Source organism: Dipodomys spectabilis, unplaced genomic scaffold, assembly GCF_019054845.1.
Source record: "Dipodomys spectabilis isolate Male_0828 unplaced genomic scaffold, ASM1905484v1 ptg000262l, whole genome shotgun sequence".
NCBI classification, from domain to species: Eukaryota; Metazoa; Chordata; class Mammalia; order Rodentia; family Heteromyidae; genus Dipodomys; species Dipodomys spectabilis.
In genome coordinates, this window is record NW_024870939.1 from 506,105 (window position 1) to 525,200 (window position 19,096).

Genomic DNA, 19,096 nt, shown 5'->3' on the forward strand with positions numbered 1-19,096 from the left:
TGCTAGCCTTGAGCAAAAGAAGCTCAGGGACAGTGTCCAGGCCCTGAGTTCAAGTACCAGGACTGGAAAGAAAGAAAGAAAGAAAGAAAGAAAGAAAGAAAGAAAGAAAGAAAGAAAGAAAGAAAGAAAGAAAGAAAGAAAGAAAGAAAGAAAGAAAGAAAGAGAGGAGGGAGGTGGGAGGGAGGAAGAAGGGAAGGAAGGCAGGAAAGAAAGAAAGAGAAAAAGAAAGAAAGAAAAGAAAGAAGAGAAAGAGAAAGGAAGGAAGAAAGAAAGAAAGAGAGGGGGGAGGTGGGAGGGAGGAAGAAGGGAAGGAAGGCAGGAAAGAAAGAAAGAGAAAAAGAAAGAAAGAAAAGAAAGAAGAGAAAGAGAAAGGAAGGAAGGAAGAAAGAGAAAAAGAAAGAAAGAGAAAGAGAGAGGGAGGAGGGAAGGAAGAAGGGAGGGAAGGAAGGAGGGTGGGAAGGAGGGAGGGTGGGAGAGAGAAGGGAGGGAGGGAAGGAAGGCAGGAAAAAAAGAAAGAGAAAAAGGAAGGAAGAAAGAAAGAGAAAGAAATAAAGAAAGAAAAGGAAGAAAGAGAAAGAAAGAAAAGGAAGGAAGGAAGGAAGCTAGGCACTAGTAGCTCACATTTGTAATCCTGAGGAGGATCTAGGTTTGAAGCCAGCCCAGGCAGAAAAGTCTGAGACTCTTCTGGTGTAATTCAAGTAGTAGAGCTTCATCCTTGAGCAAAAACAAGCTAAGGGACACTGACTGCCCAGAACCTGAGTTCAAGCCCCAGTACCAGCACAAAACAAACAAAAATACTTAAGCTGGGCAGCGATGGCTCACGCCTGTAATCTTAGCTACTCAGAAGGCAGAGATCTGAGGATCACCGTTCAAAGCCAGCCCTGGCAGGGAAGTCTATGAGACTCTTATCTCCAATTAACCACCAGCAAACTGAAAGTGGTGTTGTGGCTAAAGTGGTAGAATGCTCACCTTGAGCTGAAGAGCTGAGGGACAGTGCCTAGGCCCAGAGTTAAAGCCCCAAAATTGACAAAAAATCTTAATGGGGAAGGGAGCATTTAATCTTTTAAGAGGGTGGACAATGCAGGATGAGACCAGATTCTAGAGTGGGAGAGAAGACATCCAAAAGAGAAACAAACCCAGGCTCTAGTATTTGCCCATTGCCAACACTGCCACACCAGTACTCAAAAACTTTTTTAGGGGGCTCAAGACACTTTCATTTAACTTTTTTTGGGGGGGGTTGGTCATGGGGCTAGAACTCTGGGCCTGGGCACTGTCCCTCAGCTCTTCAGCTCAAGGCTAGCACTCTACCACTTGAGCCAAAGCGCCACTTCCAGCTTTTTCTGTTTATGTGGTGCTGAGAAATCAAACCCAGGGCCTCATGCATGCAAGGCAAGTACTTTACCACTGAGCCACCTTCCCAGCCCTCATTTAACTTTTATTGCATAGATGTACAGGAAGTTGCAAAGATTCACTCAATTTCTCCCAATGGCTGCAACTCCATAAAGAGCTTAAAATCAAACCAGGAAACAGATCTTTGCATAGTACATAGTTCCATGTTATTTTGTCACTTGTGTTGATTTATGGAATCATCATGTACTCAGGATGCAGGACTTTTTTTTTCTTGTGCCAAACCTGGAACTGTCCCTGACTGTTTTTTTGCTCAAGGCTAGAGCTCTACCCCATTGAGCCACAGCTCTACTTATGGCTTTTTTGGATGATTAATTGGAAATAAGAGTCTCATGGAGTTTCCTGCCTAGGCTGGCTTGAAGCCTAGGTCTCAATCTTCTGAGTAGCTAGTACAACAGGGGTGAGCCACCAGTGCCTACCAAGATGTAGAATTTTTGCTTCAACAGAAATACCACCCGAGTGGGGCTGGGAAGTTGGCTCAATGGTAGAGCACTTGCCTTGCATGCATGAGGCCCTGCGTTCAATTCCTCAGCACCACATAAGCAGAAAAAAAGCTGGAAGTGGCACTGTGGCTCAAGTGGTAGAGCACTAGCCTTGAGCTGAAGAGCTGAGGGTCAGTGCCCAGGCCCAGAGTTCAGGCCCCACAACCGGACCAAAAAAAAAGAAAAGAAAAGAAATAGCACCCTAGTGGTACCCCTTCACATCTAACTCCTGCCCTGCCTTTTTTTTGGTGGTGGTACAGGAGATTGAACTCAGAGCCTCTGCCTTGTTAAGTGGGCACTTTACTTCTCAAGCCACACCCCTGACCTCTTGGTTTAGTTATTTTTCTGGATAGGGTCGCCCTTTTTTTTTTTTTTTTTTTTTTGCCCAGGCTGGCCTCAATCCTCAACCCTCCCAATCTTTGCTTCCTGAGAAGCTGGGATTACAGGCTGAGCCAACACTCCCAGTCATCACCAGGAGATGTCTTGGACCTAAATCCAAGACTTAGAATGGATCCTCAGCTGGAGAATCCAGATGAAGCTGGGACTGTGATGGAAAAGACAAGCACTGCCGACAGCTCCAATGTGCTCTGGGAATACACAGCTGTCAACTGGGTTTCAGATTGGCCACCCCCTCTGGGTCACTCAGAATGGAAATGTAGGGAATAGTGATTCCTCCATCATCGTGCTGCACCCAACCCTCTGCATGGTGGCATAGTTTGGGGAAGTGCTTAGAAATGCAGGCGTCTCGAGTGTAGGCGAGGCACAGGGTGGCTGTGGAATTTGTCCAGCCATCTCAGCCTCCCCTCTGCCTTGCTTGCCACACCTGTGTTATGCTCCACTAGCCCTGATGAAAGCATCCCACTTTAGCTGCCCAGCATAAAGAGGGTTCTGGGAAGCCATGGTGGGGTCCAGGCTTCAGGCACAGACATAGCTTGATCAGTAACTCAGAATATTTACATACATGATACTGGGATGAGAATGTCAGGTGCTTGTAGGGGACCTTGCAGATTTTTTTAAAAGTAATTCAGGGTCCAGAGAGGGGGGGGGGAGGGAGGGAGGGAGGGAGAGAAACTGGAAATTTTCATTGACTGGGTTCAGATAGAGAAACTAGCCCTGCTTCTCAGAAAGTTCTCACTAACACACGGCACAAAGGCTTAAGGAGACCCAGGGTGATAGGAGAGACACAGGTTTCATGGGGGGAGGGGGAGGGATGGCACAGCTACCTGCCCTATGGAGTCAGGTGCATGGTGAATCCTGAATCAAGGCTAGAGGAGGATCCAGGGAAGACTTCCTGTAGGAGATGATGGTGATACAGAAGTTGACCGGAGGATGCTTCACAGATGACGATGGAATAAGGAATAGCCAGGTATTGGCAGGCAAAGGGGTGCAGAGGAAGGACAGGTTGGAAGGACACTGAGGAGAGAAGGGGGAGGAGCTGGAGGGAGTTGTGGGCTGCAGGGCAGCCACGCATAAAGGTTAGAAAGTTATTTCCCCCCTCTGCTCTTCTCCTTGCCAGCCTCTAATTGCCTGATGACCGGCTACCTCCAGTCTGCCCAGCTTGTATGTGGAGAAAGCTTTGGAGCTGGCACGCAGCCCTGGGCTTCCCTGTTTACAGTCAACCTAGGGGAGGAGTGCAGGGGGAAAGGGAGGAGAAGGAAGAAAGGGGAGGGGTGGCCACAGGCACACAGGCTGGGCAGCCCGCTCCAGCTGCAGCTGGGCCTCAAGTCCTATAACTGCCACCAGCTTGCTTGGACACCAGGCACTGAGTCCCAGACTACTGCATGCCATGGCCATGAAGGTAGACAGCAGGCCAGGGGGCCTCCCTGGCAGTAGCTGTGATGTAAGCATGGCCCGAGAGCATACGCAAGCCGTCACTCGCAACTACATCACCCACCCCCGCATCAGTGAGTATGAGAGACCAGCCCTGAGCCTGGGGTGGGAAGCTGGAGTGGGAGGCTGGGACTCACACTTCTTGCCTCAGGAAAAAAAGGAGACCTGAGGTGACCAGAGGGCTCTGGGACGGCCTGTACAATAGCCACCCTAGCAGGTGGAAGGATGGAGCTCTCAGCCTGGGCTGAGAAAGCTTCAAGGAACTTCCATAGAGTGAAAGAGTGTATGTGTGCGTGCTCCGAGTGTGCATGAGTGTGTGTGGGTCCATATGTGAGAGGAATATGCACCAGAACACGTAGCATGAGGAAGAATCTGATCAAATGTGGTGCTGTGTGGGACAGTGAAGAACACATGAGTGTTCTTGGCATGTTCTTGGTGCCCTGTGTGCCAATGGCTGCCCATATTATGTGAGGACAGAAAGGATGTCTGTGGGCAGCAGTGGGTACAGGCACTGCCCTTGGGGAGAGGAAGTATATAAAAAGGGTGAAGCCGGGGGGGGGGGGGACGGGGTATGTCCAGTGTGCTTGAGTGTGTGTGTATTCAAGGGGAGTCCATTTGAGCTACTGGTCAGACAATATTGCATGTCTAAGCAGTGTGTATGTGTGTGCATGTGGGTGCTTGTATGGGTGTGTGTAAAATTGGGATAAGAGTATGTGTATGTAAGTGTCGCAGCACCTATATGCTTACAATGTAATGTGTAGGTACACCTATATGCACCCCCTGTGTGTTGCTCCTGTGCCTGTTCTGCAGGGGTGGCCCAAGGCCAGATGTTTGGGGGCAGAGACCAAGAAATCATGCCAATGTCTAGAAGACTAAAGGGAGGGGAAGTATCCCTCTGTGTCTCCTTGTCCAAGGTCACTCTGGCCTGGTTAATTCTGATGGCCCAGTTCACTGGAGTAAACCAGCCCGACCAGCCCTTGCTCAGCAGAGCCAGAGGCTCTTAATGGGGTTTGGGGGTGAGAGGGGGTGGATCTGACATAGCCACCCCTAGTTCCTGCCTCCCATGGTGGGGGGTGAACATTGAGGGGAACACAGAGCACCCAGCAAGCTGGCCCAAGCAGAAGGAAGGAAAGACATGGGTGTGCGTGCAGCTCCTGCTGAAACTGACAGGCGCAGGAGGACAGAGCAAATTCCAGTAGAGAAAAATGAGACGGGGTGGGGGGTGGGGGAGAGAATTGGGGAAGGTTGGACTGGGTTTTTCAAGGAAACCCAGGCCACAGGCCCTATTTTGTAGAGGGGCGGGGGGGGGGGAAGTCTGGACACCCCACCAAGAATATGCTGGGGTCTCAAGTCCCAGTAATAAGTACTCATGGAGCTGGGGAGACCCTATTGTATCCAGAGCTCAGGCCTGGAGTGGGAGCTGGGAGGCTGACCCCTATGATAACTGAACCTTCAGCCCAGCTGTCCCACCCGTGGGCATAGGAGAATGGCATAGGGTGGGAGGGGCAGTGGTCTGGACCTACAGGTTCTGCCTTCCTTCTGGAATGTACCCTAGCTGGGATCCAGCCTACACCACCTCACTGGCCCACCTCTTCCTCCAGGCAGAGTGCTCAGGCCAGGAGCAGCCTCCAGCCAGTTCTTCCCATCCAGCTTCCTATTTACAGTCAACACCCTGGATGCTGACCCCAGCTGGAACTGGTGGGGGGGAGCCCGGAGGGCAGGGGTTTGAGGCCCTAACCCTCACATTTGCAGGCCTCTTGTATGGAGGCTTCAAGTGATGGCTCCATGTGATCCCCATCACTATTTTATACTCTTCAGCATAAAAGGAGACTAATGTCCCTTTCTGACCTCTTGCCTTATATTCTCTGCCATCCTGGGAGTCTTAAACACTCCCCAAGGCTGAGAAATCCAGAGACCTAACCCAGGAGGCCTGCTGAGGGACCAGAGGGCCCAGGCCCCAGGCTAGTTTGGGTGGAAGTGAGCCTTGAGCAGCTAGAGAACTCTTGTTACTCCCAGAGAAGGTGGACTCATCTTAACAGAGGCTGGAAGAACCATGTCAGCCCTGTGGCTGAGAGAGAGGAGTGGCCAGAAAGGAGGAGCAGCACAGAATTAAAATGGAGGATGGCTCAATAAATAGCCATCCTGGAAAAGAAAGGTCCCCTTTGTTCCCATGAGGTTCCCTCAGGGGATTGGCCCAATTGGGAGAAGGTGCTTGGAGTCTCATTTCATGGCTGGAGCAAGGTTGCTGGACTGAGGGAGATGAGGAAACTGAGCCTGAGCAAAGGTTCTGAAGGACACGCTGGCAGCCTGGTTGGAAGCAGGGAGCCAAGGCAGATTTTCTAGGGGCTGATACCATGCCACTGGCTTTGCTGTCCTGCCGGTTGCCTAAACTGAAAGGAGAGGAAGTTCCAGGACAGTCCCCATCAGCAGAATCATGGGCTGATTCGAAGACCCCCAGCTTCCAGTGCCTGCCCTCCTTCCCCTAATCCTTCCAGCTGAGAGGAGGTTGAGGACCTGCTGCCCCCAGCTCACCCCCACCCTGGCCTCACGCAGGGGCGCCTGCTCCCAGACGCTGCAGGTGTGGCTGGGCCAGCGCTAATTAGTGGGCCTTGCTGGAGCCCTGCTGCGTCTTTGACAGGGAAGGCGGCAGGGAGGTGGGGGTAGGGAAGGCTCCGCCAGCCAGCAGCCCAAAGCACAACCCAAAGTGTCAGCTAGGACAATGGAGAGGGGGTGGACAGAGCAGCTGGGAGGAGTGTCTGCTAAGTCTGGAGAAAGCCCATTGAGGGAGTGCCCTTCAGGTCATTTGCCCAACTCTCTGCAGACAGCTCTGCACCCTCCCTTCCCTCTCTAGGGTCAAGGGGGACATCCTGGGGGCTGGGCAGTGACCATAGTCCCTTAAGACCACAAGATACTGCCCTGAATTACATAGGAGAAATCAGCCAAATTTCAGAGCCTCAGTTTGCCTCTCCATGCAATGGACACACCAGGTCAGAGTTTTACAACCAATGGAACTATCTGTGTCTAGCTAGGTTGGATAAATAATTAACCTGTGTCAATTAGCTGACTGTGTCTGTTCCTCTAGGGTACCAGTCTGTGGTGCTGAGTCTTAGGAGAGAGGATAGGGAAGAGAGGCTGCAAGAGACAGTTTGGGATGAGGCCTTATGTATGTGAACAGTCCAGTGCTGAGCCCAACAGGGGCATTTCTGCAATGAAGGCTCCAGACTGTGGAACAATGGCCTCTTCCAGCCACTCTGAATCCTCACTAGAGCTGGGCACTGGGCAGCTGAAGCTGGGGAAAGCAGCTCACACAAGAGCGCCTCCTGCTGGCCACTGTGTGATCTGGGCTGGTGGAAGCATCTGAGCCTGGCCACAGGCACCAGTCAGCAGCCCTTGGGCTCCTGCAAGAAAGAGCAGCTCCTTTTCCTCCTGAGGAAAGGGTGTGGATCCTTTAATCCCATAACCTCCACCACCTCCTCCCTTGCCCTCCCTCTGGGGAGACTTGCTGGGCACTGGGTAAACTGGGATTTCATGTGACAAAGACTGGGAAGTAGAGGCACAGCCATGAGTGAAGGGGAAAAGTTGAAAGACCTGTCTCCCTTGGTGGTGAAATTGGAAGTGATTTCCTGGGGCCCCTTCCACAGGGCCCCACAGGGCCCTCACTTTGGCCCACCCACCCTGTGTCTTTTTACCCAGGTTCACTGCTTTCTTCCTCCACCTCCCCTTTCTTCTCCTCTGGCTGGAGTTTTCTCCATGAGGCCGGCAAAATACCAGCTCTTTGTGATGCTTTAAAACGTGCAGGTCTCTCCTGTGTTAACCTAATCCTGCTTCTGATTTTCTCTGTGCCAGGCTCACCTGCAGAGTCTTCAAAATCCAGGCAATTTGATCAAAACACCATGTATGTAGGCAGGAGGGAATAGATGGAGCCTGGTGATCCCCCCTCCCCACCTTGAGACTTGGGGATGCCCGGTCTCTGTCAGCCACTCCGCCTCACCCGAGGTCTATCAGGGCCTGCCGCCTCCCCTAGCACTATGCATGATATTCATCTCTCCCACCTCTCTGTCACAGAGTAGGCAAGAACTAGCAGTGTGGCTCCTTAGGCTGGCCAACGGGATCCTCCTTTGGTTTGGGGGCCAGGAAGGAGGGGCCACGGATGCTGATGGGATTTAGTGAAGTTAACAGAGGGAATCAGCCAATGCCTTCCATAAGTCATCCCACAAGTGTTTCTTGAATGCTTTCCATTTGCCAGCTGTGTTCTGGAAGGCAGGTATGACGGTAAGCTCCACAGCAGATCTCTCCACAACGTCTTCCAGCACTGAAGCCAGCCTGTGTGTGTCATAGGCTGTGCACCAAGTGAGAGGTCCTTTCACCTCTGAGCTGCACTCTATGCTTCCTGTGCCCTGACCCCAACACCCTCGCTCTGCATGGAGAACTCTCCTGAAGCAGGGAGCTCTAGAATGGCCTTTCCCTCCAAGTTTCTTTCTGGAGCACCTAGTCTTGTCCCAGGTCCATCTCTCAGCCTTCCTGTTCTTTCTCTTCTTAGCACCTTCCGCTATTTTTTTTTCAGATTGAAAGCTCCAAATTCGATTTATCACTTTTATTTCATGCAATAGATTTGAGCAAAGTGCCTGAAGACAGGAAGAGAGGAGGAGGGAAGAAGGAAAGCAGATCCCAGGAGGGAAAGAGAAGTGAGAAAATAGAAACTGTAGGATGTTACAGAGGGATGTGGCGGGGGGAGGGGGGGTGTCTTCCATGGAGCCTGAGGAGGAGAGAGGCCTCCCCAGAAGAGAAAAATGCACCCGGCCTCAAGTGGCATGTCAGGGCCACCTTGGATGAATCCATTGGCTGACAATGGTGGCTTAGAAAGAAAGCAGGCCTTGGAAGCCAAGAGTGGAAGGGGTTGAGACTAGGGGAGGAGGTGGGGAAGAGAAGAAAATTGTTAGAGACCAGCCAAAGGTCTGGTCTCTAAAGCCAGCTAAGAGGTTTTGGAGGATAAGGGATATAAGAACCCTGAGTGGGAAAGACTTTGATGCAGGGGACGGACTTGCCTAAGACAAAGATGGGGCCTCCTCCCTGGGAATCCAGAGGAAGGGGAGAGGGAGGCTGTGAGTACTGAGTCTGTAGTGAGATACTCAGGCAAGGAACATCTCCCCATGCTCTCCTTGGGCCCTGAATTTTGCAAACAGTCCTCACACTTGTCAATCCTCATAAAGCTCTGTGCAGGGGTCATCTTTCCTAGTCTGGCTTCATGTTCCACATCCTGTAAAAGAAGCTTAGATCAGACAAAAGTAAGGGGTTGGGCTACAGAGGTCCTGGCCAAGAAGGGTGTGAGTTCCTGTTGGGACAGAGTGGCTTGGGGCCAGGTATGCTCAGAAGCAGAAGAATGAGAGAGCTATTGAACCAGTATGGGCTCATGGGAAGCCAAGATGGGGACCCAGCTCCATCTCTACCATAAGCTGACCCTGGGCCAGGCTAATGCTCATTTTCCTTCCCTTCCTTCTGTGGTGTTACATCTGTAGAAGGACCCAGCTCCTCCCAGTACCCTGCCCATCTCCCCTTTGTAAATTCCATTGTCTTAGTTGTATTGTTGGTAAGCTACAACCCCCCAGGGAAAGACTAGGGGATCCCAATGCTACAGGCAAAGGGCCATGCCAATTCTCTCAGCTAGTCCCTGGCAGAACCAGAGCTAGGCTTCTTGGCTGCCAACCCATGGTTGCCTCTCACAGAGCAATGTTTCTTGATATCTAAGCTAATCCAACACTGTAAGCTGAGCTCATTCTCATTTGTGCGTCTCTCCAGGCACTGGATCTGTGGACATTTCTTCCTCCTTCCTTTTCACTCCCTCCCTTCTCTTCTCCTTACTGGGAAAACCCAGTGAGCCAGGGAGTCTGGGAGCCTCCTCACCACTGCCTGACCAGGGCCTGGTGGTGACAACAGAGGCCCTGTTGGTGTATTCATCCCCTATGGTACCTGATGAGTGCACAGGGGGGAAGGAGGATCTGGAGAGGGGCAGAAGAGGGCACTTGGCCACATCTGAAACCAACAAGCTTTTAGGAAATATAAGTCAGAGAGGCCTTGGCGGGGTGGAGGGTGGGGGATGTGCTGAGGCCAAAGGGGAAACCACATGAAGAGGAAAAGGGCCTCAGCAGGGCTGGGGAGGTCTCTGAGGAGGCCTCTGCCCTTGCCCACCCTCCCCCAGCCTCCTGCAGGTGTCCAGAGGCAGCAGGGGCCCTGCAGGCAGGGGCATGACCCTTACAGCAATGGTGACTGGCCCTGTCACAGCTAATGACCCTGATGGCCCAAACTAGGGAGGAGGTAGGGGTGGGTAGAGGGAGGAATGGCAGAGGATACCTCTGTCTCTCTCTCTCTCTCTCTCTCTCTCTCTCTCTCTCTCTCTCTCTCTCTCTCTCTCGCTGGTGTGTGTGTGTGTGTGTGTGTGTGTGTGTGTGTGTGTGTGTGTATGCACGCACATGTGCTCTGGAGTCAGAACTGGGAGGGGTGTAATAGGTAAGACCCTCATTACCTTTCTAATCCCCCAGCCTACAGGACTGTGTGCAGTGTCAATGGGCCTCTGGTGGTGCTGGACCAGGTCAAGGTAAGACTCTTGTGCTGTTTTCCTAGTACCAAGGCTGAATTCCAAGACCCCCACTCCTCACAGGATTTCTCCTAACTGCCTTCCCCTAGGTAGCCCACAAGGACTGTCTCAATCTTCCTGGCCCCGTTCACATCTCCCACTTCCACATTCTCCTGCCCTGCCTATGCCCCCAGGTAACCAAAGTTTCTCCTTCCCAATTTTGTGGATGGAGAGAGACTGTAAAAACCACAAATAGCCAAGCACTGGCAGCTCATGCCTATAATCTTATTCAGGATAATGAGATTTGAGGATTGTGGTTCAAAGCCAGCCTAGGCAGGAAAGTCTGAGACTCTTATCTCCAATTAACCATCAAAAAATCTGAAGTGGAGATGTAACTTAAGCAGTAGAGCACTAGCCTTGAGCACAAACACTAAGGGACAGTGCCCAGGCCCTAAGTTCAAGCTCCAGGAGTAGCACGTGCATGTGCACGTGTGCACACACACACATACACACACATCATTGTAGAGCAATAGTTCTGGGTCTTGGGAAATGTGCTTCTCCCCTGATGGGTGGGCTAACCTGGTCTAATTGTGCCTCATTTAGAGGGTATTACTTGTGCCTGACTTCCTTGACAGCTGGGCTCTTCCCCGCAAGAAGAGGCTAAGGCTGGTCTACTTCTCAGGAGCTTGGTGGCCTTTGGACCATCTCAGTGTCAGAGCCAGCCCTTTGGGTGGGAAGTGAGGGCCAGTGGGATGGAAGCTATCCTCCCCCACCCTCAGGAACTGCAAAGACGGGCAGACACCAGCAGGATTTCCAGTGAAGTGGAGTGATTAGGGGCCTGGCGGAGGTCAAAGTGATCTTCAGCACACTGCTTTTCTTCTTCAGTCAACTGATTCCCAAACCCAGACCTCCCACCTCATCCCCAGCAAACCAGAGCAAACCAGAACTGAGTGCCACTCTTGAACTCTCTCATCCTAGAACCCATTCTGCCAGTGCCCACGTTTCATCAGCTCCATCTCTCTCACCAATACTCGCCATGGCACTGGCCCGTGAGTCTCAATCTTGGGCCCTCCCATCCTCTCTCCACCTGCAGCATTCAGACCTGAGCTCTTGGACTTCTTTGCTTCCAGCCCCTTCTCACAGGCCTCCTCTTGTGGTCTCCACTCTCTTTTTCCATTTAGAAACCCACCTGTCTCTGCCTACAGCTACCTCATGATGCCCCTGGACTTTAGCACTTATTTTCCCCCCTGCCTCCTAGGCCACCCTAACCCTGTTCTATTTCTGACTTATCCTTGGGACTGAGAGCTCCCCTTCCCCTGGATGCCTCCCTTAGCCTCCTGGGCATCAGCCTTCCTCCTCTCCACTTTCTGTAGCCTTATTGACAATAAACATTTGAGGCTGTGGGTCATGAGCTTGTCACAAGTCTCTTCCCTGCTCCCTGCATTGTGTCCTCCTATTGGGCACTGTATTTTATTTAATCCTTAGTTCCAGGACCCAAGAGACCAGGTTTTTAATGAACATCTAAATCATAGTAGGTCCTGAGTTTACGTTAGTTTAAAGGAAGGTGAATGACTTGAGATGAATGAATGGTTGAATAATGAATGAATATTAGCTTTTCTTGATATAGATCATAGCAAAACGTTATCACTAGAACATAGATTCCCAATTTAGATGGACACTACTGTTTGGCTCAATAGTGTAAGAGATGTCATAGAAGGAATTGTGGTGGATAATAATTTGAGGGCATACTGGGGTCAAGGAGTCAGACTTTTTTTTCCCTGCTGGTAATGGGGCTCTTTCACTCACCACCCACACTTGCCAGGCAAGTGTTCTAGCATTTACCTAAGCCCTTGTTTTATCCCTAGTGTCTTTTTTTTCTATTTTCCCCCAGATAAGGTCTTCATCGGGGCTCAGCCTCAGACCTCTTGTTTGACTTTTGTCCTCCTCTATTCTCCCCATCTTCCTATCTGTGCCTCCCCAGTAGCAGAACTTCTAGGCATGTAGCTCCACACCCAGCCCTGAAGAATCAGGCCTCTTGAGTTTTGTTTATTTTAAATATTTTTATTATTTAAATTATGACAAGGAACACAACACAATTTGGTTTTTAGATCCAAATTATTATAATAGGTATTGTAATTAATTATTACTATTAAAAAAAGACAAGAAGTTGGTGGCTTTGTTTTGGTGGTACTGGCATTGGAATTCAGAGGCCTCGTTCTTGCTCAGCTTACTTGCTTGCTCAGCTGGTACTCTACTCTACCAGTTGAGCCATGCCTATAGTCCTGACTTTGGAGATGGAGTCCCTTCCCTGCCTGAGGTGAGTTCAAACCTTGATCCTTTGTATTTCAGCCTCCTGTTATGGGTGTAAGCTGCCAGCTCCCAATTTTGTTCTTATATGAGATTCAACATTTGGCTTTTTAAAATTGGCATATACAGTATGAACTTATTTGTGGGGGGTAGTATTATAATTCAACACATGTTTAGAATCAAAAATAATCAGATCAGAGTAGGTAATATTTCCATCTCCTAAAATATTATTATTCCTATGTGTTAGGAACCTCTAAACTCTTCTGCACCCCTCTCCGCTGCCCACCTGCTCTCCCTCTTCCAGAGGTCCTGCAAATTGTTACAATTCTACCTCTCCAGTGCCACCTTCTGTCCACATTGAATTACACGGGAAATTTATTCTTGTTTCAAATGGAAAATTAAATCATGTTAGAGAAAAAAAAATTGTCAATCAGCAGTTCTTCACCAAGAGAGTAAGGCTCTTGAATCACATACAAACTAACATTTTATTTACTGTGGACATGCTTTATTCTTTCAGATTATACTGAAGAAAACAAACTGTTGAGCAGTTTAACCAATACTTAGTGAGTACCTATTTATGAACAGCATTACAAATGACCGTTTTGAATATAAATAGGATATTGCTGTCAGAGACAAGATAACCATCATTCTCAAACTCATCTAAATAAATCACAACAAAAGATTAATTTTGGAGTCAAACTAACACATTTGGAGGAGATTTTCTAGATTCATCTGATTTTCTAGAGGTTGTGACTCCCAAAAGCGTAGGATTAACCCTCTTAAGTCATGAGGTAGCCACATCCCAGCCCTGAGCTCACAAAAGTACACATAACATGTTCATTCATACACATAACAAATTCACATGCACATATTCTTAGAAGCCCACACATTTCCACACACACACACACACACACACACACACACACACACACACACACACACATACTCATACTAACACATTCTTATATGCCCATAGTCTCTCAAGCTTACACAGCAGTTACTAGCAAGCATTACAGAGGGATCTGGAGGTTAGGCATCTAACTGCTTGGGGTAGGCTGGAGAGATTTCATGAAAGCATTAGTTTTCAAACTTAAACACACCTGTCAGAATCCCCAGAAGGGCTTACTAATATGCAGGCTTGGCTCCACCCAAAGTTCTGATGCAGCATGTCTGGGGTAGAGCCAAAGAGCAACAAATCCACAGGTGTTGCTGCCACTGGTCTGCAGACCACATGTTGAGAACTACTGATATAGATGATCTTCCATCTCCTGTGTTCCACTATTTAAATTGGTCCTTGTTGAAACGTGGACTAAGTACCCATCTTATCCACCAGATTTAATCCCAAATATCTCAGATTGCTTTCAAGGGACTGTGCATCAGCCTGGAAGGTAATTTCTAAGAAGACCTCCCACATTGTCTTGTAGGTAGATGAGGCCTTGGCCTCAGCTCAGTCTTGGCAGGTTTGCTCAGAAATTCCTTGTCCTCCACAAGGACCCAGCAGCCTCCCTGCCTATGTCCTGGCTGATGGAGAAGTCATTCTTCTCCTCTAGCAGAGGTGATGGCTTGCACTGAATCATCTCCTCTCCCTGAAATCTATTAAGAGTAGCCAACAGTGAGAGCTGGTAGGATCAAGCTTGCTCCATTTATACCTCGGTAATGGGACTTCTTGGTGTATAAGCCCACAATTGCTATAGGAATTGTCCCCCTGTGTCACTGCTATAACTAGCAATGAACAATATTTCTCCTACAGAGAGCGAGAGAGAGAGAGTGAGAGAGAGAGAGAGAGAGAGAGAGAGAGAGAGAGAGAGAGAGAGAGAGAGAGAGAGAGAGAGCTTGACTTTCTCTTCCTAAAGGATTCTTGATGCTGTACCTTCCATGCCAGGGATTGTTAGGATAGATAGTTCTTCTTATAGGCTATTTAGCCTATTCCAGGTTGAGGGCATGGCTCAAGTAATAGAGCACTTGTTAGGTCAAGGCCCTAAGTTCAAACCCAATACTGTCAAAATTAAAAGTTTATTTGCTCTGACATCCTCCTTCAGGGACACACCATACATTACCCTTCTTTCTACCCACACAGAGATTTGCACTTGGTCTCACCCCACTACTTAATTTTATTGAACCCACTCTCTGATTTCTTTTGACCTCACTCTTGCCTATGTAATCCAGACATTTTCCTCCTAAAGTTAATAGCCCACATTCACCTGCAGTGGGATGATAAATGAAGAAACCACTGGCTGCTTCAGATAGAGCCCAGCCCCACAACAGAGAACTCATTCTCCCAATTCTTACTATCATTGCTCTTGGGCTCCCCCTTGTGGTTGAAAACCCAAGCAGGCTAGGTATTTGCCATGCATAGGAGCCCGATTCCAGGGCTCTTAAAGACATTACCTGTAGGGACTGCAGGTAGTTAGGACATCTTCCTGATTGCTTCTTCCTAGGACAAGAGGGACCCAAACTGGAGCTGGCATCAGTAAAGTCAGAGCTGCAGACGAGGGATCTTAGGTTTAATCCAGCAGGAGTGCTTTAGGGGAGTGGTCTGTACTCTGGAGACATTTTCTTGGGGAACTGGGCCATCTACCCTTTCCCCTAGTCTTTGGATACCACAGGCTATAATGATAGAAATGATGAGGATAGCTACCTACATTGCAATTACAAAATAATACACATTCCTAGTAACTAGTGGGATACAGAGCAAACACATTTAACCACCTGTCCCTAGAACTTAACCTAAGCCCCTGAGATAACATGATCTCTGCTGAATGGGCTTAATATAGGTGAACACATATGTTCAGGGTGCACATTGGTGCTGGTTCCTGATGTCACGGGTTCCCTCCAGGTCCCTAGACACACATTGTTGATCATTTTCTTAGGTAGTAACATCGTGGGTTAAAGCAGGTGTACTGTGGTTTTTTCAGTAGTCTCAGCAGATTTTGCTACTAGAAATAGCAATGTATATCCCTTTTAAGTGGATTTTTATTACTAGGAGATCTTACGAAGCAGAATTGCTGGACCACATACAGAGACTGTTATCTCCAATTAATAAGCAAAAAGCCAGTTTGGACGTGTGGCTTAAGTGGTATAAAAAAGTGGCTTAGGTGAGCAAGCAAGCTAAGCAACTGAGAGGCCTTGAGTTCAAACTCCAGAACTGAAAAAAAGTAAACAAATAAATTTAGATGTGGGAGCTGGACATCAGTGGGCTGTGTCTGTAAACCTAGCTACTCAGAAAGCTGAGACCTGAATGACCAAGGTTTGAAGCCAGCACAGGTAGAGCTTTGAGACTCTATCCAATTAACTAGCAAAAGGCAGGGCTGGAGGCATGGCTCTGGTAGAGTGCCAGTCTATCAAGCATAATGCCTTGAATTCAAACCCAATACAACCACCACCAAAAAAAAGTGTCTGGAGAGGTATTTCAGAGATAGAATGTATGCTTACCATACACAAAGCTGTATATTTCATCCCAACTAGATAGATAGATAGGTAGGTAGGTAGATAGATAGATAGATAGATAGATAGATAGATAGATAGATAGATAGATAGATAGATAGATAGATAGATAGATAGATAGATAGATAGATAATTTGGAGAAGCTTGCTTGCTCAGAAGGGTTGCAGTTGGCTGGGAAGGTGGCTCAGTGATAAAGTATTTGCCTTGCATGCATGAGGCCCTGGGTTCAAGCACATAAGCAGAAAAAAAAAAAAAAGCCAGAAGTTGTGCTGTGGCTCAAGTGGTAGAGTGCTAACCTTGAGCTGAAGAGCTGAGGGACAGTGCCCAGGCCCAGAGTTCAGGCCTACGATCGACAAAAAAAAAAGCGGGGGCTGGGGGGGGTTGCAGTAACTCATCCCCTCATGAGAATATTCTCATCCACTGATGAGAATACTTCTTCCCACTCTGAATATATTCTCTCCTGTAATGTTGCACATCAACTATATGAACGTGAGTTCTGACTTCATTTAAATTCCCCTGATGACTAATGAAGATGATTATCTCTTTACATTTATATTTCTCTTCATTCTCCTTGAAATTTTTCCACATATGGACGCTTATATTCTGAGTTGTGGGGTTCCTTTTCATCCTCCATATCTGGCTCTTTATTTTGTGTGTCTTTGGCATACAGTTCTCTCAAATGTCTAGTTCTACTTTTTGTGTGTTGTGGATTCAAATTCCTTAGAGACACTTCTCATCTGCCAACTAGCTTGTTCAGGGGAAAAACAGGAAAGAGGGAAAGCTCTTGCAGAAATTTTAGAATCTGCCTTGGCTTTACATTTATGCATTTTATATAGCTCTGGTATACTTGTGTTTATGATGTAATTATCTTGAAACCCAGTAGTGTTGGTATATTTATGCAATAGATTCTTTTCCACTGTGAGTTACCATAACATGTAAAATCTGAGTTTTGTTCCTGAGCTCTCTCATCTGTTGCACTAGTCCATTGTCTACCTTACAAAATATACTGCTTGATTTAAAAAAAAATTAGATAGTTTTATTATCTAATCAGGCAAAATCTCTATTTCTGATCTTTTCCATATCTGTTTTTGGCTATTCTCAAACATTATATGGACTTAAAGATCATTTTATTATATTCCAAAAGAAATAGGAATCCATGGAGGATGTATTTATACACTTTTGAAAGAATTCATGTCTATGATAATAAGCCATTCTGCCTTGGAAGGAAATATTGTTCCCCATTTTGTACAACTTGTTTTATGCTCTTCAATAAGACTTTATTCTTTATTCTCTTTTGTATGTCTTTCTTTGTTATATTTATTACCAGATATCTTATAGGCTTGGGCCCCATAAAATATAAGATCTATAAAATATTGGAAACTATATTTTTCTCTATTACCTCTCCTAAAGATTATCATTGGAATAGGGGGAAAACAACTGATTTTTATATATTTATAATGCATTCAGAATTCTCAAATCTATCCGTGTGTGTGTGTGTGTGTGTGTGTGTGTGTGTGTGGTTTTAAGCAGAGCTATTTTCAATGTTTCTAGATTTACAATCTCATCTACAAATAAAAGAGGTATGTCTTTTTTACATCAACATGCTTTTATTTTGAGACAATTTAGGGTTTTTATTTGTTTTGTTTGTGGTTTTGAGATCTAACATCAAACCCAGGGCATCACATGTGCTAGGCAACTGGTCTGCCACTGAGCCACACCTTTAGCCCCAATTACTTCTGCTTTATGCAGAAATAAAAACAGTATCAGGACCATCCACATATACAATTGTTAACTTTTTATCCCCTTTGTTTTACCACTTGCTCTGTGTATGTATATAAATATATATATATTTCTGAATCTCTCACATGTGAATTATGCCCCCAACCTGTATTCCAAAGAACAAAGCTATTCTCTTACACAGCCATAATAGAGTTACTAACTTCAGGAATTTACACTTGATACAATACTCTTATCTACCGCCCATATTCCAATTCCTAATAAGGTCTTCACAGCATTTTCCCCTCCAGAACAGGATTTAACCTAGAGTTATGGGTTGCACTTGATCATCAATATTTTTCTATGATTTATGAATGTTTTCCTATAGCTTTTATTTGATATTTTCAAATAATATAGCTTCTTCCATTGCTATTCCTTAACATAGAATATTTCCACTTAAGTTTATTGGCATATTCAAATACTTTTTCTTATTGCATAAATTAAGACTTCTAAAACAATACTAACAATAGTGACATATATATCTGTATTTCTGATGTATGGCAGAAATAAAAAGGGCTTTATCATTTCCCCATGTATACGGATGCTGATGCTGGTTTTGATAAAGTGTTCAGGCAGTTGCTTCTTGTTCTTGTTTAGCATAGAACTATATTAGTCACAGCTGCTTTGGAAATGTTATCAAAAGCATTTCTGCTTCTATTCATATGAAGGGATTCTTCTATTCCAGGATTTTTGTTGTTGTTGTGGACCAACTCCTTATTATTGTTGAGCATTTTTGTTGACCAACTCCCTATTATTATAAATTATGTCAAATGTTGACAAATTTCCTGATGATGATTGTTCCAGCCTTACATTATTGAAACAAACTCTAATTATTCACATGTTTGCAGCCTGATTAGATGAACAAATAGAATTTCTGCAGCCACTCTCTCTGCTCTTTTCTAGCTCTTTCTCAGCTCTTTCCTTCTCTTCTCTTTCCCAGCTCTCTCTTCTCTTTTCTAGCTCTTTCTCAGCTCTTTCCCACCTCTTTCCCAGGCCTCTTCCCAGCCGCATGGAGGGCCATCGTGCATGGTACTGTTCTTACTCGGCTACCTCTTTTTAAAAACCTAACATTCTCTTTCCCAGCTCTTTCTCTCTGGCCTTTTGCCAGCCGTGTGGAGTGCCAATCTTGCCTGGTCCCAGCAGGTCTATTGAATAAACCTACCCCTTACCTGAAAAAAAAAAAAAAAAGAATTTCTGCAGCCATATTTGTAAGAGAAATTAGTCTCTGGTTTTTGTTGGAGTACTCTTTTTTTTGACTTGGGCATTGCAGAGCTTTTAA

At 47.0% G+C, this 19,096-nt stretch overlaps 1 protein-coding gene across 1 annotated transcript in view; it reads left to right on the forward strand.

Moving 5' to 3' along the window:
* The first annotated feature begins 3,582 nt into the window (after nucleotides 1-3,582).
* Nucleotides 3,583-19,096, forward strand: part of Atp6v1b1 (ATPase H+ transporting V1 subunit B1) — a 28,300-nt gene continuing 12,786 nt past the window's right edge. The window contains exons 1-2 of the mRNA XM_042699752.1: nucleotides 3,583-3,793; nucleotides 10,256-10,311. Of these exons, the coding sequence (XP_042555686.1) occupies nucleotides 3,676-3,793; nucleotides 10,256-10,311 (174 nt within the window). The 5' untranslated portion in view covers nucleotides 3,583-3,675. The remainder of the gene's footprint in view (nucleotides 3,794-10,255; nucleotides 10,312-19,096) is intronic.